The sequence below is a fragment of the Corvus moneduloides genome, chromosome 20 (genome assembly GCF_009650955.1).
Source record: "Corvus moneduloides isolate bCorMon1 chromosome 20, bCorMon1.pri, whole genome shotgun sequence".
Classification (NCBI taxonomy): Eukaryota; Metazoa; Chordata; class Aves; order Passeriformes; family Corvidae; genus Corvus; species Corvus moneduloides.
Window position 1 is genome coordinate 1,397,308 of NC_045495.1, and position 24,494 is coordinate 1,421,801.

General features: G+C 49.4%; 1 protein-coding gene across 8 annotated transcripts in view; it reads left to right on the forward strand.

Annotated features, from left to right (window-relative positions):
• Nucleotides 1-24,494, forward strand: part of ACACA (acetyl-CoA carboxylase alpha) — a 103,410-nt gene that overhangs the window by 18,928 nt on the left and 59,988 nt on the right. For all 8 annotated transcript variants that reach the window (XM_032130232.1, XM_032130233.1, XM_032130231.1 and 5 more), the window contains 23 exons: nt 314-395; nt 794-892; nt 1,596-1,702; nt 2,415-2,525; nt 2,650-2,859; nt 3,362-3,532; nt 4,157-4,318; nt 4,561-4,724; nt 5,511-5,661; nt 6,137-6,240; nt 6,737-6,818; nt 7,190-7,335; nt 7,967-8,117; nt 9,334-9,468; nt 9,839-9,985; nt 10,194-10,382; nt 10,915-11,015; nt 11,131-11,219; nt 12,233-12,357; nt 15,200-15,313; nt 16,800-16,913; nt 17,522-17,611; nt 18,029-18,147. In XM_032130232.1, coding sequence (XP_031986123.1) covers nt 314-395; nt 794-892; nt 1,596-1,702; nt 2,415-2,525; nt 2,650-2,859; nt 3,362-3,532; nt 4,157-4,318; nt 4,561-4,724; nt 5,511-5,661; nt 6,137-6,240; nt 6,737-6,818; nt 7,190-7,335; nt 7,967-8,117; nt 9,334-9,468; nt 9,839-9,985; nt 10,194-10,382; nt 10,915-11,015; nt 11,131-11,219; nt 12,233-12,357; nt 15,200-15,313; nt 16,800-16,913; nt 17,522-17,611; nt 18,029-18,147 — 2,963 coding nt within the window. The remainder of the gene's footprint in view (nt 1-313; nt 396-793; nt 893-1,595; nt 1,703-2,414; nt 2,526-2,649; nt 2,860-3,361; nt 3,533-4,156; nt 4,319-4,560; nt 4,725-5,510; nt 5,662-6,136; nt 6,241-6,736; nt 6,819-7,189; nt 7,336-7,966; nt 8,118-9,333; nt 9,469-9,838; nt 9,986-10,193; nt 10,383-10,914; nt 11,016-11,130; nt 11,220-12,232; nt 12,358-15,199; nt 15,314-16,799; nt 16,914-17,521; nt 17,612-18,028; nt 18,148-24,494) is intronic.

Below are 24,494 nucleotides of genomic sequence, written 5' to 3' on the forward strand. Positions count from 1 at the left end.
AAGGCAAAACGTGTGACAGTGCAGTGGCTGTCCCAGGATGAATATCTGCAGGACAGGGAGGTTCTGTACTTCCCTACACCCAGCTCCTCCTCAGCAGGTTGCTGCAGCAGCCTGCTTGCACTCGTCTGCAAGGTGCAAGTCATCCTTTTAGCTCAGCACACCCTGTAGCTCAGAGGCTGCTCTGGCTCCTGGGTGTTCTGAGGCTGTTTTCCCTGAGGAAAAAAAAAGACATGGAGTGTTTGCATGTGTCTGTTTCTGCTCACTTGCTTGTTTTATTCAAACAAAGAGCAAACTGTGTTCTTTTCTCCTGCAGGCTGTGTGGGCTGGCTGGGGCCATGCATCAGAGAACCCAAAACTGCCAGAACTTCTCCACAAAAATGGGATTGCTTTCATGGGTGAGGAGATGGACTGCTCATGTAATGTCTAGTCCTTGTCTGAAGATGGGGGTGTTTAGGGAGGTAGAAAATCCTGAGTCCAAGAGAGAGCCATGAGGAATGGTCTGCAGTGCAAGATGGATTATCTGTTCTTTGCAGTAGTTCTTGTATGGAAGAAGGGGAAAGTTCTCCAAAATAGCCTTTAATGTTGAGATAAAAAGGCAGAAAAGATTCCTGTTGAACGAGATTGTTTCAAGATTGATTCAGCTTTCATTCAAAGCTGAATGTCCCTGTTCTCATTTGAAGAGGGTTCAGTTTTATGGGAAGAGTGGAGTTCTTCCCGAATCAGACTTCTGGACATTGCCCTAATGTCTGATATCCCTTGTGTCTCTCTCATGCATTGTCTTTGCTCTTTGCAGGTCCTCCCAGCCAAGCCATGTGGGCTTTAGGAGATAAAATTGCTTCTTCCATCGTGGCTCAGACTGCTGGCATTCCAACTCTTCCTTGGAGTGGCAGTGGTAAGAAGGAAATTGTTTATCAAGATCATGCTAATCTTTTTTTCCTTCAACATGTCTAATTTTTAAGAAGCTCCGTGCTCAAAAGTGTGTTCCAGGAGATGCTCCATCTGTTCTGGGTTTCACATTAGTGCTGTTTGCCCACCACACCAGTGAGATGCCTTGGAAGCAATTCCATTCGTGATGGAATGAGCATGGAGATGGTGGGAGAAGCTGGCAGCACGCAGAGGAGGACAGGGAGGAGGGGTTGGGAGGAGAAGTGAGGAAACATGGAAGAGGCTGTTTGCTAGAGTGCAGCTGATGCTCACAGGCTCACCTGGTACACCCAGGGCTTGGAGACTCCTGCTCTAATGGAAGGTGTTCCTGCCCATGGCAGGGCCTTGGAACAAGATGATCTTTAAAGTCCCTTCCAACCCAAAGCATTCCATGATTCTGTGTAGTCTTGGAGCCCATTCTCTACTTCCTTGGAAGCCCTCTGCAGTTTCAAAACACTATAAATAACCTGCTTCTCACAGATAAATGGAGGAGGAGATAATGGGTTGGATGAAAACACTTGCTCCCCAGAAATCAGGAATGTCTGTTTACATCCTGCATTCTCCCTTCTCTACGTGCTCCCAGCCTGGTTCCTTTTGTCACCCCTGTCCTGCACGTGGCTTCTCACAGCCTGGCAGCACAAGGAGCTCAGAGGGTGATGTTTGTGTTTCAGGTCTTCGAGTGGACTGGCAGGAAAATGATCTCCAGAAGCGAATCCTGAATGTTCCTCAGGAGCTCTACGAGAAGGGCTATGTGAAGGACGCGGACGATGGACTGCGGGTGGGTCTGGGGAGCTCTTTGAGGGGTCAGAGAGCTGGGTTGAGCTTTCTCCTCATGGGAGCACAAACTGGAACCAGACTGCAGCCCCAGAGCTGGGTCTTGGAAATTGGGAAGTGATCATTCACATGTCTTTGGCCCCAGCCTGCAGAATTAGGTGAGGATTAGCAGGCAGAGGCACGGTATGGGACCAAAGTTGTGTTGCATTAAAAGCTGTCATCTAGTTTTTGTTCAGTGCAGGAAGAAGGTGTTTTTAATAAAGACCCACAACCTCACACTTGACTCTGTCTTTTAAGTTTCTCCTTGAGGAAGATTTTTAGAATAAGAAATATTCCTGGCACAATACAGGATTGGGAGTTTTTCTTTGTGAAGAGCAGGAGTGGAGTGTGTGACTTTTCCATGTTTGCCAGCTTAATGATTTTCTGTATTATACAAAAGCTTTTCTGTGAGTTCGTAGATTTAATGGCATTGAAGCACTGACAAAACATTTTGTGGTCACTCGGAGAGGTCAGAGTTCTCTGTAATCACAAAATCCCTGCTGATTTTTCCATCTACAGGCACCCTCTCCAACTGGGATATTTGGTTTCTATCCCATTGATTGTTAAATAGAGTCAGACATGGAGGCTTGGATGTGAATCAGTGGGGAAATAATGATCCTTTCACTGGATTCTGCTGCCTTTTTGTACTTACCCTGTTGTTCTGCCCATTTTGCCAGGCTGCTGAGGAGGTTGGCTACCCTGTCATGATCAAGGCTTCTGAAGGAGGAGGAGGGAAAGGAATCAGGAAAGTTAACAATGCAGATGACTTCCCCAGTCTGTTCAGACAGGTGACTTTTCCCACTGGTTGGTGCTGCCTTGTTCTAAATGTTCGGGCTGGGTGGTTCTGAGACACTCTGTCGATAATAGATCTTACAAAAGATGCTCTGCCTGTTCATTCTATCCCTGCTGTAGGTTCAAACTGAAGTCCCAGGCTCTCCCATCTTTGTGATGAGGCTGGCCAAGCAGTCCAGGCACCTGGAGGTACAGATCCTGGCAGACCAGTATGGCAATGCCATCTCCCTCTTCGGCCGGGACTGCTCCGTGCAGCGCCGGCACCAGAAGATCATTGAGGAAGCTCCAGCCTCTATTGCAACCTCAGCAGTGTTTGAGCACATGGAACAGGTGAGAGTGGCTCTGCAGCTTCCCTTCCCCTGGCCGAGCTCCAGAGACAGGCAGGGCTTTGTATTTTTATTTTACATCACCCAGGGTTTTGCATTGTTGAATGTTTTAAAAGAGCAATATAGGGTTGTGTGTCTCGAACTGCTTAGTGTGGGCAGCCACTCACATTTCCACAGTGAGTCTCCCCAGAGCTCCCTTCTAAGCTGTGTGCCCTCCAAAAAGGGGAGGGAAGTGTGTTTTAAATGTGTGTTACCATATTAAAGGCAAGCTGCAGGAGTTGTAGGAGTTGCCTAATGATGAGTGTTGCAAATATTTGCTTCAAACTCTGCCTTCTGTAAACTGTAAATTGAATGGCTTGGGAATCAAAACTCCTGTGCCACGGGCTTTTCTCTGAGCAGTTTTTGGATGCTTCAGAATGCCAGCAAAAATCTGAAGTGGGTGTGGTGGATGAACAGAGAGAGCACAGGTAACTGGCAATGAAATACTCCTTTTTCCCGTGTCCCAGTGTGCAGTGAAGCTCGCCAAAATGGTGGGATACGTGAGTGCAGGCACTGTGGAATACCTGTACAGCCAGGATGGCAGCTTCTACTTCCTGGAGCTGAACCCACGCCTGCAGGTGGAGCATCCCTGCACGGAGATGGTGGCAGATGTCAACCTGCCAGCAGCGCAGCTCCAGGTGAGCACAGAAAATTGAATTTCTCATCTTTCAGTAGGTTCAGCAGTTGTTTGAAGTTCCCCAAAGCCACGAGGGCATCCCTCAGAGATCGTGTAGAGAGCTGCTGTTGGATGTGCTGTGGCTTGTCAGTCCCTTGTGTGTCCCCCCAAACTCCTGGCCCCCAACTTTGCAGCAGTGGGTGGATGCCACAGTCCCCTTGCACCTCATTAAGGCTCTGTGTGCTTTTCTACTTCCTTTTTGAACTCTATCTATAGAAAGGCCCCAATGAACAGGACAAGTGGGATTTTGCTGCATGAGGATGCAGCCTGCAGCTGGTTCTGCAGGTTACTCTCCCCACAGTTTCTAATTGCAAAATTCCACAGTTTCCTATAAACAATTAGGGCCCTTCTTTCTCACTGGGACCTCAGTATATTTTTAACAGGCCTAATGCGTGCCCATCCTCAGCTGACCTGGCACTGTCAGCTTTCCCTGGAGCCTCAATCAGTCAATGGAAAATACTGGCTGAAGGGCTTAAGGTGGATATTACACTGAGCTCAGTTGTCCTGGGAAATGGGAATGTTCGAGTCTGCGAGGAGAGAAACTTAGTGGTGGGGTTTTTTGAATACTTTTTTTTTTCCTCCTTAGATTGCCATGGGGGTCCCCCTGCACAGGATCAAGGATATCCGAATGATGTATGGAGTTTCTCCATGGGGAGACACAACCATTGATTTTGAGAACTCAGCCCATGTCCCCAGTCCCCGTGGCCACGTCATCGCTGCCCGGATCACCAGTGAGAATCCTGACGAGGTGAGCCTTCAACTTCTGTGCTTGCTGCTCACCGTGGGCTTTACAGGCTCAGCCCCTGCTGCTGCTGCAAGTTTTGGCAGCAAATTTAAAAGATTCTTCCCTTACCTAACTTAGACTCTGCTTAGACACAGCCTGAACTAGTTTTACAGCACAAAGAGGTGTTCTCAAAGCCTTCAGAACCCTAATTCTGGATTATTCGCCTTTTCTTTAGGGTGTAGAGCAGTGTCTGTCTGTCTTTGCAGGGATTTAAGCCCAGTTCTGGCACGGTTCAGGAGCTGAATTTCCGCAGCAATAAGAACGTCTGGGGCTATTTCAGTGTTGCTGCTGCAGGAGGCCTCCATGAATTCGCTGATTCTCAGTTTGGTCACTGCTTCTCCTGGGGAGAGAACCGTGAAGAAGCCATCTCGTAAGTCAGAGATGTGGGAGAGCCTTGGGAATCGCGTGGGTTTGTCTTCTTTGATCCAAAGTGCCATGGCAAAACAAGGCTCCTTACCTCTAGGAGTTTTAAGAGAAATTTCCCTGTCTTTATCTAGTTTGCCATTTCGTGGTCAGGCTTCTCATCCTGTCTTGCTTTGCAATTCCACTGTGTTGCACCTACATTTCTGCACTTCTTGCTTAATTTTCTTTCTTTTTTTTTCCCTTTCTGTTTCATCCCTGCCCTGTACACCTGCTGCTGGGGTATGATACAGCTACCACAGTGTGAAAGTCCCTCTTTAAAGCATCCAGGTGAAGGCTTCCAACAGGAAAAACATTGCTAACCTGACTTACCAACGCTTCAGGATGGTTTGTAAACCATGGAGTGTCCTCTGTGGTGTGGGATTTTAAAGCATCTGGTCCTAAGGCCAGATGACCTGTCTGACCTGTCATCCACGTTTTTCATCCAGAGCCTTTCCCCAGTTCCACTCTGGGTGGGGTGGACACCACGTCTGTCTGTCTGTTGTACACCCCTGACATGTGGTAGGGGCCTGGGTGAAGATAGCAGGGGCAACTCCTGATCCCACTGAGCTGCTTTTCTTCACAGCAGCAGCAGGCTGAAGGAAATCAATGTCCCATTCCCAAACATTCCTGCAGGATTCTGCTCCAGTGCCTGTGCTCTTCTGCTCTGTCCTTCAGATGCTTTTCTGTCTGGAGCTGCCAGCTTGCCTGCTACCATTACTATGGGATAGATAACAGGGCTTCTTTCCCCTTCCAGAAACATGGTGGTGGCTCTGAAGGAGCTGTCCATTCGAGGGGACTTCAGAACCACTGTGGAATACTTGATTAAACTGCTGGAGACAGAGAGCTTCCAGCAGAACCGCATCGACACGGGCTGGCTGGACCGGCTCATCGCCGAGAAAGTGCAGGTGCAGCTGCTCCCCTTGCAGGAACACGGATGGGAATGAGCAGGGGAAGGGGTTGGGTGCCTGCTGGTGCAAAGGGGTTTAGGAGTGGTGAATGTCCACTTAATGAATAAACATTTTCACTGGCATTACTTCTTACATGTATCGAAATCCCACGTCATCCCTGTTGGGGAAAGCTGGTCTTAGAGTTGTCCAGAAAAGCATTGAGAGCAGTGTTATGTTTGGAATCTGGGACAGACAACAGTGGGAATGTTGCTGGAACCTCAAGATTTGATCCAGGCAGAAGAAAATGTAGTTTTAAGGAGTTACAGAAATAATGGCTTCTATGGAGAGTTCACATGGCTGCTACACCAGCTTAATTTTAAAGAGAGGTTGGCCATGAACCAAAAATAGAGCTGAGGCTGGTGATTCTTCTAGCTGGGTGTTCAGTTTGGGCTGAAGCTGGAGGAGGTGTGACTGTGTCTGTCCCCTGTTTTAGGCTGAGAGGCCTGACACCATGCTGGGGGTGGTGTGTGGAGCTCTGCACGTGGCTGACGTGAGCCTCCGGAACAGCATCTCCAACTTCCTGCACTCCCTGGAAAGGTAAAAGCGCCAGATCCTCTCTAGTAATGACTCCTGGTTTACAAGTCCAGTCTGGGAATGCTCAGGGCTTGTTATCTGCTGACTGTTCCCTGGCCCCAGGGAGCTGTTTATCCACTGAGAAAACTGGCAGGTATCTGCATCTCCTCAAAATATCCCCTGCTGTCTGCACAGATTGCTCTGGTTTCTAGCAGAAGCTCCAGGAAATGGCTCAGGAACACGGAGTTCTTTCTCTGTGTGCTGCTAGGGCAGCACTGGGGAGTCTTGAATCACCCAGAAGTGAATGGAAAGGAGAGCAAAGCCGGCCTGTGTGGCTGGAGGGACTTTGACTTTGTCAAACTGATTTGTGTCTCTCCTAAGACAAGACTCTAAAAACCTACTCCCATCTCTCTGCTAGTGTTTCCCAAAGCCTTGCACGCATCTCTGAATCTCTTTGGACCCCTGGTAGCCTTTTGGTGGCTTGTGGAAGATCAGTTTTGTTTTGTACTTCCCTTTCCAGGGGCCAAGTCCTCCCTGCTCACACTCTGCTCAACACTGTGGACGTGGAGCTCATCTACGAGGGACGGAAGTACGTGCTGAAGGTACAGAGTGGGACTGACCCACCCTCCTGCCTCTGGGCTGGACATGGCTGTGTGTGCTGCTCTGGCCTAATCTTTGCACAGATTTGTACAGGGAATTACATCTGAGCAGGGTTTATTTTCTCTGCTTTAGTGGGTGAAGAAATTGGCACAGCCTCCTTTATGATAACATCCCTCACGTTGCTCCGCTGCCATGTCTCTGTAAACATTTCAGCCTCTTGCTCTGAGGAGGGTGAAAATTATGTTGTTACAGGCAAAGACGACTAGGGGTTGACCAAAACTTCCAACTTGGAAAACTCTGGGAGTTGTGGCAACCAAGGCACTCAGTGCTGTGTTCAATTCACTGGATAATTCCCATTCTTGTGGATTTGCAGGTGACCAGGCAGTCTCCCAATTCCTACGTGGTCATCATGAACAGCTCCTGTGTGGAAGTCGATGTGCATCGCCTGAGTGACGGGGGGCTGCTCCTCTCCTACGATGGCAGCAGCTACACCACCTACATGAAAGAGGAAGTGGACAGGTAGCAACCTGTACAGGTTCATGTTTAGCATTTACACAGCCAAAAGGAGGTGTATTTGTAACTTCCTGCTTCCCAAAAGATCAGCTGGGAATGGAGTTCTCTCCTAGAAAGAGTTTACCAGATGTACTGTGGGTGAGTTCTAGGACAGCAGATCTTAGCTACTGTCAGAAGAAGGATCTGGCTGTGCACCACGTGGAGTCCATATTCCTCTGCTTGGTCCTTAAAAGTGACTTTTGGAATTGTAAAAACCAAAAAACCAGAATCTGAGTCTTTAAAATTCTTGATCCTCCTCAGCTGCCTTAGAAATAGACAAGTTGTACTGTTTCAGTGCATCCCCTCAAAATTCCCTGCAAGGATCATAAGCAGTAAGGGCAGTAAAGGGCATCCCCAGGTCTGGAATGTGAACTCTGCCCCCTCTGCTGTGTTATCTTCTGGGAAAATTAATGGATCTGTTCTGGAGGACAAGGAATTTCGGTAACTTTCTGGGTTTGAATCTCCGCCTCTGAGTTGGTTGAGCTGTTCTCCTTTAGTTTTGTTTCGAAGTAGAATAGGGAAAGGGAGACTGGATTTTCCCCTTCCCATGCCTTCCCCAAGGAGTTCTGTTGCACTGACCTGTCCTGTTCTTCCCTAGGTATCGCATCACCATTGGGAACAAGACCTGTGTGTTTGAGAAGGAGAACGATCCCTCCATCCTGCGCTCGCCTTCCGCTGGGAAGCTGATCCAGTATGTGGTGGAGGATGGGGGACACGTGTTTGCAGGCCAGTGCTTCGCAGAAATTGAGGTAAAAGTCTCAGAGAACTGCCCAGGCTGCCCAGGAAAAAGCTCAGGGGGAGGGATGTTGGATGCTTTGGGGCTGGGAGGTAAGCGTGAGGGATAATTCAGAGTATTTCATTTACAAATTTTAACCTGAACTAAAGCAGGAATCATCAATGAGAGTGATGAGGTGGGGAAGAAATTACTTAACAGCTGAAGTTTGAGTGAAATTAATGACTGTGCACCAAGTGATGAGCAAAATTTCTCAGCAGTGAGACCACGGTTGTCACCTTCCTGTGATTCCAGAGAAGCTGGGATCCGTGTGTTACCCAGCTGTGGTGAAGAAGGCCTTCTCCTTGTAGTGCTGACACAGAGTTACACGCCGGGATGAAGTAACAAACTAAGAGTTCTCTGATTAGCTGATCATTTATTGGGTTGATCCCATAAGTTAATAAGTATCACTCCTCCCTTCTCCCTGGCAAGTTACTTAACTCTTACCGAGGAGGAGGATGAGCAATTTCTGCATCTCCATGAGGAAAGCACAAGGGATTGTGTAGGAGTGTGTGGCTCAAAACAGATTTGAGGGAGGGGAGGGTGTGTGATGACAGAGGGGCAATTAAACCAGTTGGGGACAATGTGTAGGAGAAAAATATCAAGACAGAGATCCAGCTGTTTTATGTAAGAGCTTTTGCACTGCAACAGGTCATGGCTAAGAAGGAACCACCCACACAATCCCTGTGGAGCACAGCAAGGGTAAAACCAAACTGGCTCCCCCATACCCAACCCTACTGCTCCAAAGCTCCCATGGTTGATCTAAGGAAGCATTTCTGTCTGGGAAGAGCTGTCTGAGGGCTCTAGAAAGTGATCCTGGTTCCCTCTGCTTGAAGTGAAGGTGTGGCTGTAGCCTTTGAGAGGAGCCTTTGGGATGCTGCAGTAAATTGTCTGCTTTGTTCATTGTGCTGAGTGTGGGACCTTCTCGAGTCCCTCTTGGTTCAGGCAGTGTGGGCAGTGACGTTCCTGAAGTTCCTGCCACACTATTTTGTGGCCAATTATTTTGTTATCCCATTCACTTTAGTGTCTGGGTTTCATTCCCAATGTCTGTGCTTGTAAGTTTTTGGAAACACCTGAGTGCCAGAAGTGCTCATGCAGGTCTCTCTGTGGTGGGACACTGGCTGCTGGCTCCCAAAAGTAGAACCATTCTGGGCACATGGAGCTGAGTGTGTGACCTGTTTTCCGTGCTACAGGTGATGAAGATGGTGATGACGATAACAGCAGGAGAATCGGGCTGCATCCACTATGTCAAACGCCCAGGGGCTGTCCTGGATCCAGGCTGTGTGATTGCCAAGCTCCAGCTGGATGATCCCAGCAGGGTTCAGCAGGTGAGGAGCTGCAGAAAGCACAGATGTCAGTGGGATTTTAATAGGGGGGTGATGTTGAGAGTGGTACGAGATGGTCCAGTGAACCAGTTTCCCATTTGTGCATTGTACTGGAATTGTCACTTCACTGTTTTTGTTTGTCTCAGATGAGGACTGGGACTGAGATTCCTCTCTCTCTCTCTAATTCAGGCTAAGCTTATCTACCATTCTTGCTCTCTGCTTACCTCAGTAATATTGTGGGGATGTATCTTTCAACCAAGTGCATTTCCCACTCTGGGAATCCTTGCAAGTTCAACCTTGGCTCCAGTGGAGGGCAGCTGGCTGTTCCCCATGGCTGGTCAGTGAGGGTCAGTGAGGCTGTTGCTTGTTGCAGGCTGAGCTGCACACGGGTACCCTGCCCCAGATCCAGAGCACGGCGCTGCGGGGCGAGAAACTGCATCGCATCTTCCACTACGTGCTGGACAACCTGGTCAACGTGATGAACGGGTACTGCCTGCCAGAGCCCTTCTTCAGCAGCAAGGTACTGGGGGCTGCTTCTTCCAGATCCAAAACACAAAGTTCTTGCAGCTCAAGGCAGGGTTGGGCAGTTCTCTGCCACAGCCAGAGGACCCCGAGTCAGGGCAGCACCCATGAGATGGGATGTTGGACATCACCCCTTTCCTTTTTGTCCTTTTTGCTGTTTATTCTCTTCTTCATGCTTGTCTTCCCACTGTCTTGTCTCTCTCTAGGTGAAGGGCTGGGTTGAGCGATTAATGAAGACCCTGAGGGATCCATCTCTGCCCCTGCTGGAACTTCAGGACATCATGACCAGCGTTTCTGGACGGATCCCACCCAACGTAGAGAAGTCCATCAAGAAGGAGATGGCCCAGTATGCCAGCAACATCACCTCGGTCCTCTGCCAGTTTCCCAGCCAACAGGTGACCAACCACACCTCTGTGGAGGAATAAAAATTGGTTTGTGTTGGGGCATGGAGAGAGAAAGTTCCTTTAGATTACATGGAGCTTAATTGAACCTGAAAGGTGTGTTTGAACACGGGGTCTTCATGTGAAAGACACTTGCCTGTGTCACCTCAAGGCTTGTCTCCTGGGCCTGTGCTGAAGGGTTCGTGTTCCCTGCTCAGTACAGCTTTAAACAGGCACTTTGGAAACACTTTAATCTTAGCAGTGGCCTTGTGGGCATTTATTTGTTTGCTTTTTGTCTGGTACATGTGCTGGAGTGCAATTTGTGGTGCCAGTGTTAGCTCAAAAACCAATGACTGCAGCCAAGGGGAGGCCTGGTTGGGTAAAGAGATGTTGGAAGCTGATTTCTCCACCCTGTGATACCGTGCATTGATTTTTGTCACTGGCAGGTCATGAACTTCCTTTGCTGGAGTCTGCTGGGGCTGTGGTGTGTCTCTGCTGGTTGTCCAGCCCATCCAGGACTGGGATGTCACGTGCTTTTCCCTTTCAGATTGCCAACATCCTGGACAGCCACGCAGCCACCCTGAACCGCAAGTCGGAGCGCGAGGTTTTCTTCATGAACACGCAGAGCATAGTGCAGCTCGTGCAGAGGTCAGCCATTCCCAGGGGGTCCTGCAGGACAGGAGCTGCCCCCAGCAGGGGTGGCAGGGGTTCTGTGTGCATTCAGCCTCACTCAGCGCTGGGTTTGGTGCCTTTGCCTCTGCAGGTACCGCAGTGGGATTCGGGGCCACATGAAAGCCGTGGTGATGGACCTGCTCCGGCAGTACCTGAAGGTGGAGACTCAGTTCCAGCACGGTGAGTCCCTGGGCACAGCAAGGGTTTGATTTCTGAAGGAGTCATATTTGGTCCCAGAAAGTCCATGTGGGCCCTTGGAGAAGGTTTGCTCTCACTTTGTGCTGAGGGTGAGCTGCACAGGCTTGCTTTTAAGGGTTTGCAGTCAGCCTGGGTTTTGTAGAGGAGCTTCTGTCCCCAAAGCTCAGCTGAAGCTGAGAGGTGAAATCAGTGCCTTGCACTGCTGTATCCAGGCACAAGATGGCAATGAAGCCCTGGCTGATTCCGAGGCTCTGGCTCTTACAGGTAGTTCTGATTCTGCTCTTCTTTTGTCCTGCTCCATTACCTGCCCCAGCCTAATGGTACTGCAGATTCATTTCCACTTCAATTTGCTGGAAGCAGAGGATGGTGCAAGGCTTTTTGCTGTTATTTCATTTTGGTTGTCATTTGAATGAAAGTCTGAGCTCCCTATTCCTCTCTCAGTATTGCTCACAAAGGAGGCATTTGGTGCTGGAGCTGTTGATTAAGAGTCGGATGTTTGAATTAAAGTTTGCAGTAGGTGATGGTGGGAATGCTTTCTTCCCAAATTGATTGTGTGGACCATAGAATGACAGACTGGTTTGGGTGAAAGGGACCTTAAAGCTCATTTCATTCCACCCTTGCCATGGGCAGGGACACCTTCCACTATCCCAGGCTGCTCTAAGTCCTGTCCAGCCTGGCCTTGGGCACTTCCAGGGATCCTGGGGCAGCCACAGCTGCTCTGGGCACTCTGTGCCAGGGCATCCCCACCCTCACAGGGAGGAATTTTTTTCTAATATCCAATCTAACCCTGCTGCCTGTCAGTGTGAAGCCATTCCCCCTTGTCCTGTCACTCCATCCCTTGTAAATGGTTTCTCTCCATCTTCCTTGTCGGCTCCCTTCAAGCCAAGGAGATTCTCCAAAAATACATGTAGAAAAATAAAGACACATCTAGTAACTTGTACTCCTTGCCACAGAGGTGTGAAGACTGGGAAAGAAATGTGCATTTCTGCCTGCAGGTCACTATGACAAGTGTGTGTTCACCCTTCGGGAGGAGAACAAGAGTGACATGAACGCGGTGCTGAACTACATCTTCTCCCATGCCCAGGTCACCAAGAAGAACCTGCTGGTTACAATGCTCATTGTAAGTGTCTGATGCTTGCTTTCTCTCTTTCCCTCTTTCTCTCTCTTTCTTTCCTTCTCTCTCTCTCTCTTTCTCTCTTTTGTCTTTTATTTTACAAACACAATGTTGTCTGTTACTGCCAAAAATACATCCAAAGTAGCCATCCACGAAATAACTCCCCAAAGCAAAGAAAGTGTCATAATTTTCCTAGACCGAGGCTGGGTTTCTTAAATTCTCATCTGTAAGGATGATGTAAGGACCCTGGCATTCTTTCTTTCTGGCTCTCCTTTTCCCCCCTTTTTTTTCCCCCTTTCCCTTTTTGGTGTGTGGTGTGATTGTAAGTAACGCTTGCCTTAAGAATCTCATTATTTGAACACGGAGCCATATTTCCTCTGAGAATTCTGGAGTAGCTTTGAGCCGGGGCTGTTCATTTCTCAAGTAATCACGCTGGCGTGATGGAGAGAGAAAATGGCAGCTGTTCACAGCTCAGGCCTTCAATTTTCTTCAGAGTCCAGTCACTCAAGTGTGTAATTACACGGGGGTGCCGGCGAGGCGTTAGCCCTTGTCAGAGAGCTGGGCTGAGGCTTTGCTGCTGCCTTTGCCAATCAGTGCAGGCAAAGCCAGTGCCTGGCTTTAGTTTGTTGTTGTCATCCTCATGATTCCTTGCTAAAATGGGCCTGGAAGTTTGGGTCTGGTTTGTCACCTCGTGTGGGCCGTGCCTCGCTGGCTCTTGGTGTTGGCCGTGTGAGGGAGCGAGGGGCGTGTGGGGAGACCTCAGAGAGCCTCAAAGAGGTTTCCTTGGCCCTTCCTGTTGGGTCATTCTTCCCAGCACCACTGCCACTTACTTCTGCACAAGTAAAGGCCAACCTCCCAGTTTGCCAGGACTTGAAGCACCTTCTCACTCATGGCTCTTCACATCCCCGTGGCACGTTTGGTGTCACCATGGTGAAGGCTGAGGTGTTTTATGGGTGCCCAAGCTGTTTGTGTGGGGTGGGGTAAGTCTGTCCTCCAAGGGCAGCCTCGCTGCCTGTGTGGCTGTTATTGATGTGTCCCAGGAATCCATTATTAACCAGGGGCTCTGAGGATGGCTTTAGTAATGGTCTTATGCTGCCATCATTCACCTTTTTTAGCCAGCAGGCGCTGGAGGCAGGGTGGGAACTGCTTCATCCTTCATACATCTGTTGAAATATGGTGTGATTTGTTGTTGTATGTTCATTTTCTGTGCTTAACTTATGCACGTCCTGGCCTGAACAGGATGGAATGGCTGCTGGCATGGCAGGGTCTCGTGTCCTGTCGCGTTTCTGTTCCCTGGAGCAGCAACATAACAACACCCAGGAGTTTGTGCTTGAAATCCAGCAAAGGCAGTTCTTGAATTATTCACTGTGAACCCCCTCAGTGTCCTGGAGTGGATAAATGCACAGAACTTTCTTTGGGGACAATCGCACTCATGTTTGGTGGCCCAGGACTCGTCAGGAGGAGACAGCAGTCTAATCAGAGTTTGGAGCTCAGATGTTTTCTCAGTGGTTTGAGTATGGTCTGTGTCCCTGGAGAGCTTTGTCACCATTCCTAGAGGTGCCATCATGCCTGAGTGGGGCTGGAGAGAAAGAGATCAAGGGCAGTGGGAGGGAAAAGCTGTTGAGCTCTGGAATCTCGTGGAGCTGTTGTTTAGTTAGTCACTCTATGGGACTTTTGTATTACCTGGTTTTGGTTTTTACTTCATTTTCCCTGGCAGGTTTGTCAATCCAGCCTGCTGCACAGAGGTTTCCCCTTATCGTTTTATATTTCTTGGATCTTCAAATGTCCTCTTCTGGTCTGTAGGTGTTTAAGATCTCTTTAAACTTTAAGGCACCAGCTCTTTCCTGTGGCAAATCCCTGTTTCATCTCACATTTCCCTCCTATGATTAATTTATCAAGACAAGCTGTTAAGTGCTGTGTGGAAGAAGCATGTTAGAGGCTCCTAGAGGGTTTCCAGCTTTGGGGTGGGAGGGAAGAGGCTCACAAGAAGTGTTGAAGACTGTGGGATTACTCATGGGAATTGAAACTATTTTTGGAAGAAAGCCTTTACTGTTTGCATTTTTTTGAATGGAGGAATTCAGAAGAGTTTTGGAACAGCATTAACACTGGAAGTTATGCTCTTCAGTTTTGTTGTTTTATCCAGCCAATTTAGACAGTAAGGTAAGCTTGTGGATTTCCTCAGATCTACGATTCTCTGGTTAGAAGAAATATTATGAGTCAGTCATGTACCATGACAGTACATTATTCATGGGTTTAGTTGGCTTTGCTTAGCCTTGTCAGAGGAATGACAGATCTTCTTTCTGGTGTTGGCTGAAGCTGCACAAAGTTTGTGGGTGGTTTGTGGTTGTGGAGCTGTGGAGACTTTCGGGGTTTGAGGTGTTTTTTATGTGGACGTCAGGAGGTTCTCTGGCAGTGTAACTCTGGTCGCCCTTCATGGCGACCTTTACATGCTCCACAAGGTGTCTGGCTACAATTTATGCTCTTTGAATTTTGCATTGGTGCTAGGAGAAACTTCTGGTACAAACCTGAAACAGGGTAATGGGAAATGGTTTTCTGAGTCTCTCTGACAAGTCAGCATTTCTCGTGTTTGGGTGCCAAACATGTGCTACAAATAGGGGGATGGGAGATGGTGCCTGTCCCTTCTTTCACCTTTTATTTATGTGTGTAAAATTGCTGAATACTGAATATTTGTATCCTTGTCAGCACAGGATAATTCAGGTCGGGACTTTTGGGGATAGTGTGGTCCTGCCGTGAGTGTGTGCTCATATTCCAGGTTCAAACTCCTTTGAGGGAGTACAGATGATGTTTTCCCTCTGTTCTAAGCATTTCCTGTTCTCTCTGCTCCCAGGACCAGCTCTGTGGCCGTGACCCCACCTTGACAGACGAGCTGATCAATATCCTGACAGAGCTGACCCAGCTCAGCAAGACGACCAACGCCAAGGTGGCCCTGCGAGCGCGGCAGGTGAGGGATACCTGCCCGGATCCCTCCGGGCTGCTCCCGCCTGGAGCTCACCCCTTTGGGAAATCCATATCTCCTGCTGTTCATTTTGATCACTGTGCAAATGGGGAGAGCAGGTTACTGTGAGCAGCACTTTGACAGTCAAGCAATTAACAGTGATTAACCGTGGTGACAGGCAAAGATTGCGGTGCATTCCCAATCACTGTAATATTTAAATTTAACACGCGTTCCGTTGTCCCTGCTCCTCCAAAAAGTTTCGTCTGGCTCACACAGGAGTTAACTGGGAGTAGCCCATGGTTTATATGATGGAGGAAGTGGAAATGCATGGTTACTGTGGTTTTTGGTGGCTTTGGCATCTGCAAACCTGACCAGCACAGGCTGCCTGGATTGTGCAGGAACAGCCAGGACGTGCTCTCCAGGTTCCTCAGCTGCCTTACAATCCTTGTGGATCCACATGTGCAGAGAACAGGGAGAGCCATTTACACAAGAACCAGATGTTCTTTGCAGCTGCTGAGGAATTATCACACAGAATTATGCTGGCCTTTTGTAAGTTTTCTTCCCTCTCTGAGTTGTGCTTTGTCAATTTTGTTTTAACCTGGAAATAATTGGAAAAACTCTTGATGCTGTCAGTTCCAAGAGTCCGGTACAGAACGAATTTGAATGTCACACAGGCACCCAGATACTGTTGTGAGCTTCCTCTTCAGCAGTTCAGTTTAACCCTCCCTCTGTTGCCAGGAAGGAGTGAGAGGGCGCAGTGGTTTCCTGATAACGCTGACCCCAAGGTCTGATCACTCCTCTCACTCCACAGTCCCTATCTCCAGCCTAAAAGTCTAAAGCAGGAAAGCTCACACTTTGGAGGTCTCTCCTTTTATTTCAAAGCTTGGCTATTGAAAACGAACAGGGTGTTTGAAGCTGCTCAGTGACCTTCTGTTTCCTTCAGGATTGTGTTTGTGTCCTTGAACCATTCTGCTATTGAACCTCCCCGCAGCAACCGGGGATGGTGCTGCAGTTCTTGTGTTGCTCTTCCACTTCATTTTCCCTGCAAGCTGCTTCCATTTCTTCCCTCTGCATCCTTCGTGTTGGGCATTTAATACCTGGCAGTGGTGTCTGTTTGCTGCCCTGCTTGGGAGCAGAGCGTGGCTCCGGCGTGGGCCTCCCCACAGCTGCTGCCTGCCAGCTCTGCTTCCCAATTACCAGCCGGGCAGGCAATCCCCAGGACTAGCAGCTCTGCACTGCTAAATCACATGCACTGATGGAACTTGATTGAAGCTGTTCCCTTTCTCTATGGGGAATTGCCAATAATACAAACGAAGCAGATTACACAAATGAGGCCGGGGAGGGGAGAGGGTTTGCGGCGTCGCGCGGGTGCCGCAGAGAGAATCTGGCTGCCTCTTCAGGGATGGAGCTGGCTGGTTCTGCCTGGAGGTGGCAGCCCCCTGCTGATGGCCCAGCGTGGCTCCTTTCTCTGACATTCCCTGTGTTTCCCCAGGTTCTCATTGCTTCCCACCTGCCCTCCTATGAGCTGCGTCACAACCAGGTGGAGTCCATCTTCCTGTCGGCCATCGACATGTACGGGCACCAGTTCTGCATTGAGAACCTGCAGGTACCCACCAGCCTTCCCTCCTTGGCTCCCTGCTTCCTTCTCACTGACCTTCATGTCCCAAGGTCCTTGTGGCTTTAAGTTGTATTGGTCTGGTGTCCAGCTTTCCCCTGTTTTTTGTTTTCATCCCTATGCCGATGTCGGAATCACCTCATGCCAGTTCTGCACCTTCCTCACAGGGGACAGCGGAGGAGAGGGGCTGGTTCCGCCCTCTGGTCACCAGACATGAGGAAATGGAGTTAGGGGGGACATTCAGATTGGACATTAGGGAAAGGTTCTTCCCCCAGAGGCTGCTGGGCACTGCCCAGGCTCCCCATGGAATGGGCACAGCCCCGAGGCTGCCAGAGCTCCAGGAGCGTCTGGATGAGCTCCTCCCATATGGTCTGGTTTTGGGTGGTTCTGTGAGGAGCAGGGAGTTGGACTCAGTGATCCCTTCCAACTTCAGGTTTTCTGTGGTTTAATATAAAAAAGTCATAATCCTTCATGAATAACAGCAAAAGCTCAGAAATCAGAACTAGCCAGGCTTGATTTGGGTTTTTTCTTTTTTTGCCTGATCCTGGTTGCAAGACAGAGTTCTCTTTTAAACCTCTGCTTAATGTGATCTTTTCTAGAAACTCATTTTGTCTGAGACATCCATCTTTGATGTGCTTCCCAACTTTTTCTACCACAGTAACCAGGTGGTAAGAATGGCAGCTTTGGAGGTAAGTTTATTCCCATTTAAAAATAATAGTATTTTTAATTTTTCTGTGGATTTGGTTTGTTTTGAGCACTGCCACCCTGCAAGATCCAAGAGAGCTGTAGGTTATGTGTAATTGTCTGTGCTTGGAATCTGGCATTTAACAGCACTAACATTGATAACTGAGTGAAATTTCAAAGTCAAGTTATATTTGTGTGAAGACTGAGGTGGTTGAAGGGAGAAGGTGAAGCTGCTGTCAGAGGACATGATCATAATCCTGATGGTTCTGGCCTTCCTCAAAGAATAGCTTTAAACTCTGGTTGAGTTAGAGTTTATCTAGCTGCTCATTTGGAGGTATCTGTTGGGTTTTTAATACTTTTGAGGTCTCTGGTGTGTTATTTGCCCTCAGCCCAGTGCAGCTGATGGAGTTCTCTGTCCCCAGGTGTACGTTCGGAGGGCCTACATTGCCTATGAGCTAAACAGTGTCCAGCACCGCCAGCTGAAGGACAACACCTGCGTGGTGGAATTCCAGTTCATGCTGCCCACCTCCCATCCCAACAGGTCAGATCACCTGCCTCTGGAATTGGAGATTCAGGAGGGGCTTGTCCTGCCCTGGCAAGGAAAACTTGCAGTGGGATTGGTGGAGAAAGGGGGTTCATTTAAGCATGATACAGTTTTCATGTATTTTCTGGTTTTTAACTTCAGCTTGGGGAGTAACTTATCTCTAGAATGTCAGTTCTAGCTGAATCCTGAGCCTCCCAGAAAATGCAGTTCCAGACAGAATAATCAATTAATTGGAATCTTAATGCAGAACAGTCAAACAGTCTCTGTGCTCTTCCTGCCAGCCCTTTCTAACTGTCTGTGTGGCTCTACTTCTCCTTCCTGGCTTTGCTGGATAAGGTGACATCGTTTATAGCACACGATTTTTTGACAGAGCAGACCAGGATGAGAGCTTTATATAAAATTCTGGGGTTGGCATAGTTTGATTTTCAGGCAGTTTTGCATTTCTTGTGACTACGACCAAAAGCATCAACTCTTGCTGCCCAGAGAAGGGTGGCATCTCTAATTCATTTAAAAAAAAAGAAAACTTGGTTATCAGAACTTACAGGAACATTGAATCAGAGTGGTTTGGGTTGGAAGGACCTTAAAGCTCATCTCCTTCCAACCCCTTGCGCTGGAGCAGGTTGTTTCTGGGTGTCTGTGGGGTCGGTCTGTCCCGTGTTCTCCCCAGGAGGGTGGTGGAGCTGACGCTTGGGTTCATTCCCTGCTGGCTCCGAGGTCGCAGTGAGTCCCCTTGGCCGCCGGGTGCCACTGTTGGTCCGTGCCGGGCACCGCGGCCCTTTCTCCCTCCTTTGTCTCCAAACATTTCCCTGGTTTTATTTTTGGTGGGGTCCAGTCTCGCTTCATTGAGAATCCATCAGTACCTTTTATTAAATGGTTTTCAGAATCTGGTTTGCTGGAAATGAATGGCTGTCCCCAGCCGGCCCCACCAAGCACTCCTGGTACAAATGGGACATGTTTGGGCTCATCTGGTCCCTACATTTCTAGAATATTTGTAAATAATTGCATACTATTTTTAGTACCCCTTTATAATGCTCTCTTCCACCCTTCATTCTCCTCCGTTTCTTCTCTGCTGGCCTCAGTTACCTTTGTTGCTCGGGGATTTTTGGCCTGCCAGTGCTGGCCACTGCTCTGCTCTATGCACAGGCTTAATCAGAGAAGGTCAGCTGGAAGAGGAGAGACATTCCCTGCTCCAGGAACAGCTCTTTGTCCCGAAATCTCTTCTCCCCTTACACTGAATTGGCTGGGACAATGTTCTGAGCTCAGTGCTGCTCCTCAGGCTGCTGGGTGATGGGAAATGCAGCGTGTTCCTTGTGCAGAGGGAAGCAGGGTCGGGGGCAGGTTCAGCCCTGCAGGGGCAGGGGCAGCTCCTTGGAGGTGCCTCCAGCTGCCAGGGATGAATTTGGCTGCTGGTGCTTGGGGCAGCTTCTTGCTCTCCCTCTGGGGTGGCTGGAGGGTGCCCAGGGGGAAGCACAGGGTGCCCAGGGGCTGCTGGTGGCAGAGGTGTTTGGGTTTAAGGAGCTCTGAAGCCACACCTGGTGTTAAATTCAGGACATGGAAATCTCAAAACTCTGACATTGTCCTGCTCAAGTCTTCTTTGTTGTTCTTGACCATGGTCTGTGTTCATCACGTGCTTTTCTGTATCTTTCGTAGCACAAATTCTTAGGCTGAAAAGTGAAAAACGCATTCCAAGGGCAAATCCCAAAGCCAAAATATCCCAAAATGTCCCTCGAGGCTCTGCAGGGCTGGTGAACCAGGAGCAGATGCCAGAGAGCCCTGAGGAGAGCATTCCCTTTGGGAGATGCTGTTGTGTGATGCCACACATTTTTCACTACTTCCTCTGATATTTTTAAACCCTGATCCCCTTTGTGAACCTTTGAGAGCCCAATTTTACTGAAGCAATATTCACGTAGAGAAAACAGCAAACTGATAATGGTTTAAATTCTAATTAGGTTTTAAAATTTATATTTAAATTCTTTGTTATTGGTATTTAACCCTGCTATGCCTTTACTCACTTGTGGCAGAAACAATCCCAGTCACTCTTGAGCTGCCTGATCACAGCTCAGGCTCAGACTTTGTATTTTTGGCCATGGAAGGATTGCCATCAGCTGCCCACAGGGAAGCAGAGAGGACAGAAAAGCTGTTAAATCTGCTGACAAAGGCACAGAAGTGCAGCCTGCTCCTGGTGGGTTTTGTGGGCAGAAACTGTTCGGGGAATTATTTGTTTAAATTAACAGAAAATGTCCTAATGTAAGAATCCCCACTGAATGGCAAGGGAAAGTCACAGGGAGAAAAATAGCTTCTAATGGGAATCACAGAGGGCTTTATGGATCCATCAGCACTCCTTGTGCCCGGTGCAGGGCAGATGAGGAGTGTGGTGTCACCATCTGGCAGCAAATGGGGTTTGTGAGCCCTCTCCGAGCAGAAATCCAATCTGGAGGCTTGGATCCAAGGGGATCTCTGGGATGCCAATGGCCACACACTGCAGAAGGGACTGCAGACAAGTGCTGAGTGCAGAGCCTTGCCTGGGGATAACCTGCCTCGTGCAGAGGCCTGGGGAGAGGAGATGGGAGGAAGAAATGAGCCCTGTTTGGAGCTGTGCTTTGCTCCCCGCTTGTTCTGCCGGCCCTGCTGAGCTGGGAAGCGGTGGAATATTGACTGGTGCTCAGAGAGTTCAGCTGCCTTTGTGAGGATGGCAGCCCAGGTGACAGACACTGAAAGGCTTTTCTGAGGTGTTCGTGAAACAGGCCTTGCCTAATCTTAGCTTAAAATCTTCTGTTCAAAGAAACATTGTGTGTGGAGGAGAGGGAATTATAGTGCTTTTTCAACAAAAGTATTTCTTTCTAATCCCCTCTCTCCTGCTTTCCAACAGCCTTTCTTATGTGTGAAGCTGTAAGGTTTAAATTAAACTGGGACATTGTCTGCTGTAGCCAGCTCTTGCTGCTGCCCTGCTCCTCCCAGAGCCCTGCTCCTCCCTTCTCTCCAGCTCCCCCAGCCAGGGTGTTCAGCTGCTCCCTTGATCCCCCCTTCCCCAGTAACAGATGTGCTGGAGGACCAGGAGGGAAGAACTCAGAGGCGAATGTGCTCCCACAGAACAGATCCCTGTTTTTGTCAGAGCTGGATGTGCCCCATGTGTCAGATGCTGAGGCAGGTGCTGGCAAGGAGACTTAGAGGTGCTGGCTATATCCTGATTTTGGGATGTGGCAGGGATAGCCCAGGGCTCTACCTTCTGCTTTGTTGAGCCCCAGAGGAAACTGAAACACAACCCAGCCTGTTTTGGTCCCTGTTGCCTCAGCCATGCCTTCCCAACCCCTCTGGGCACTGAGCCCACACCTTTCCTCTGTCCCATGGAACACCCCCAGCTGCCACATTTGGCCTTGAGATGTCCTGAGGGAGCTTGGACCAGGATGTACCATTGGAAGGAGGAAGTGAGGAAGGTTTTAGCACTGCAGATGAAGTTTTGATGATGAGCCTGCTTAGCTGTAAGGCAAGTGTGACTTTGGGGACTGGACAAACGAGATGTCTGATACCAGCTCACCCTGCTTGCCTCTGGAGCCGGGAATGCACACACTCAGCAAACCTGGATGTAGAGGCAAATGCCTTGTCTGGGTTGAATTCATTCTTGGGACTGCATCCTGTTGTCTGTGGTGCTTCCAAGGGTGGAATTCAAGCCTAGGTGTGAGTTGCTCTGTATTTCATCAACATCACCAAACCACAGAATGGCCAGGGGTGGAAGGACCTCAAAGCTCATCTCATTCCACCCCTGCAGTGGACAGGAACACTTTCCACTAGACCAGGTTGCTCAGAGCCCCATCCAAGGGTATTCTAAATGTCTCAACGATCTTGTGCTTGGTTTTGCCTGGAATCTCCTCCCTCTGTGCTTGTGGATGTTTGTTCATGCCCTCCTTGGACTTCGGTGTTGCTGATTTCAAGGCTTAAGAGTGGTGCATGATCTCTCCTTTGCTGTCTCCTGATGTTTTATCATCTATGGGGTATTTTGGTTGTTCCCTTTTGTCAGCCTCTTCGTTAGCTTACAGGCAGAAACCGTTTGGAAGGGTGAAAACCAGATTAAATATCCCTGGTCCCAAACAGTGCTTTTTTAAGAACCCCAAACTTGCAATTAGACTGTGTAGAGGTTTCTTCCTGCTATCATTTAACAATGATCTGTTCATAAAATTTGTATTTCTGCCAGAGTGAAAGCATTTTCTGTGGGCTAGTTGCTGAAACAGCGTCTGGCATCACTCTTTGGATGCCAGGAGTGACCCAGCCGTGCTGCTGTGAGCTCTGACCCTACCTGGAGTCCCAAAGGAAGAACTCCTGGGGTGTCAGGTAGCCTGAGGTCCCCTCCTTGTTGTGAGAGTGGTTTGTATAGGGAGGGAGGAGGGGAGAATGATTCCAGGACACCTGTAAATCCCTGCAGCGCCGTGCTGAGGTTTGATGTTAATTAGGCAGCAGGCAGCAGTAATGTGCTGCCGTTCCCTTGGCTTGCCTGCCTCGGAAAGGGCAAAATCTTCCAGCAGAGCAAAGAAGGGGTGTGGAAGGGGCAGCAAACTGAATGGAACGACGATAATTTTATGCAAATTGGACTTCTGTAGCAGATTCAGCTTGGCTGAATCACAGAGGGAGCAGAAGAATAAGGGAAGAAAGAGGGAGAGGAAAAACCCAATCAAAATGTATGGTTTGAGGCATGTTTCACAGCCTTCTGGTTAGATTCTTCTACAGGAATGAGGAAACATAAGAGGAATGGCACTGGTCAGAGCCAGTGGAATTGCTCTTTCTCCTGTGGTACTGCTGTTAATAACTACAAGTGGGTTATTGAGCCAACCTCTGCTGATTCCGCTTTGCTGCCTCATTTCCAAAGCTTTGCCCTGCGCTGGCACTCGCTCGCAGCTGGAGCTTTGCATGCATGGCCATGGTGTGGGGGGAGAGCTCCTGTTTGACACAGAAAAAGGGAAAGAAAGGGAGGAGGGGGCAAGAGGAGCTGAATTCAGAGTCACCGGGAGGTGCAGGGGGTGCAGGAGCAATGGGGACAGCAGAGCTGGTGCACGGCTGGAGCAGATCCCTGCTGAGATCGGTGTTGCTGGTCAGGAAGGGCCCTTTTGGGAGCTGAGGAGGGCTCAGGAGAAGGGCTGGGGCTGGTGTGGAGAGCAGGGTGTGAGGCTGAGGGCAGCAGTGCCAGCACTGCCCCATCGCTGTGCCCGTGTCACCCCCGGGCCTGGTGCTGCTGGGGGCTCTGACGTGGCCCCGGCTGCATGGGCTGGCCCTGGCGGGGAACCAGGGGATGGTTTGGGTTGGAAAGGACCTTAAAGCCCATCTAGCCCCACCCCTGCCATGGGCAGGGACACCTCCCACTGTCCCAGGCTGCTCCAAGCCCCAATGTCCAGCCTGGCCTTGGGCACTGCCAGGGATCCAGGGGCAGCCACAGCTTCTCTGGGCACCCTGTGCCAGGGCCTCACCACCCTCCCAGGGAACAATTCCTTCCTGACATCCCATTTGAACCTGCTCTCTTTCAGTTTCAATCCACTCCTCCTTGCCTTGTTTCCCCCCCTGCCATTCCTGCCTGAGCCTCCTCAGCTCCGTATGGAGTGGCAGGAGCCGGTTCCCAGAGCACAGCGCCAGGGTGCCCTTTCTGAGGCTGAGCCGAACATTTGTTACACTGTTTTTTTATCCCTCTCTCTTCTGAAAGCCTTCCAGGGACGGCTATGGGAGTGTTCCTGCTGGGGGTAGGAACTGCCAGTCCTCTTCCAGACTATTTTTTCCAACTGAAGTGGATCACATGCAGCTTTCCCACTCTTTGCCAAGCTCACAAAATAGTCCCAACCCCCTGAGGGCTCGAGGCCCGTTCTGTCCTGACCACAGGCTCTGCAGCACAGGGTCTGTCCCCACCATCCTCCCCCCCCAGATTAAATACTTGTGTTATTTACCATAACAGATATGGTTTTAGTTTTTATTATCCCCATTTGGTTTAAGGAGGTTATGGGAATTTTGTGCCTCTACCAGTAATGCACCCAGCACATCACCTTGTAGTGAACGTGACTGTGCTGTGACCAGAGTTTGGGGACAGGAGCAGGGCAGGCAGTGTGACCATGGAATACACTGGTCATTGAGCGTGGAGACTTCATGCTCAGTAACTTGGGGTCTTAACTATGGTCTAGGATGTCAGAAAAGTCTGTGGTTCCTGAAGGGAGGGGGGTGAATGTCCACTCACATGTTCCTCAAAGCTCTCCTTTCCATCTTTGGATTCTTGCTGATCCCTGTGCACAAGCCTCCTGTGTACAAGGACTTTTTTGATTTAACCTTTGCTATTTTGCATGTCACATCCCAGCAATTTTTCCATCTTGCATGGA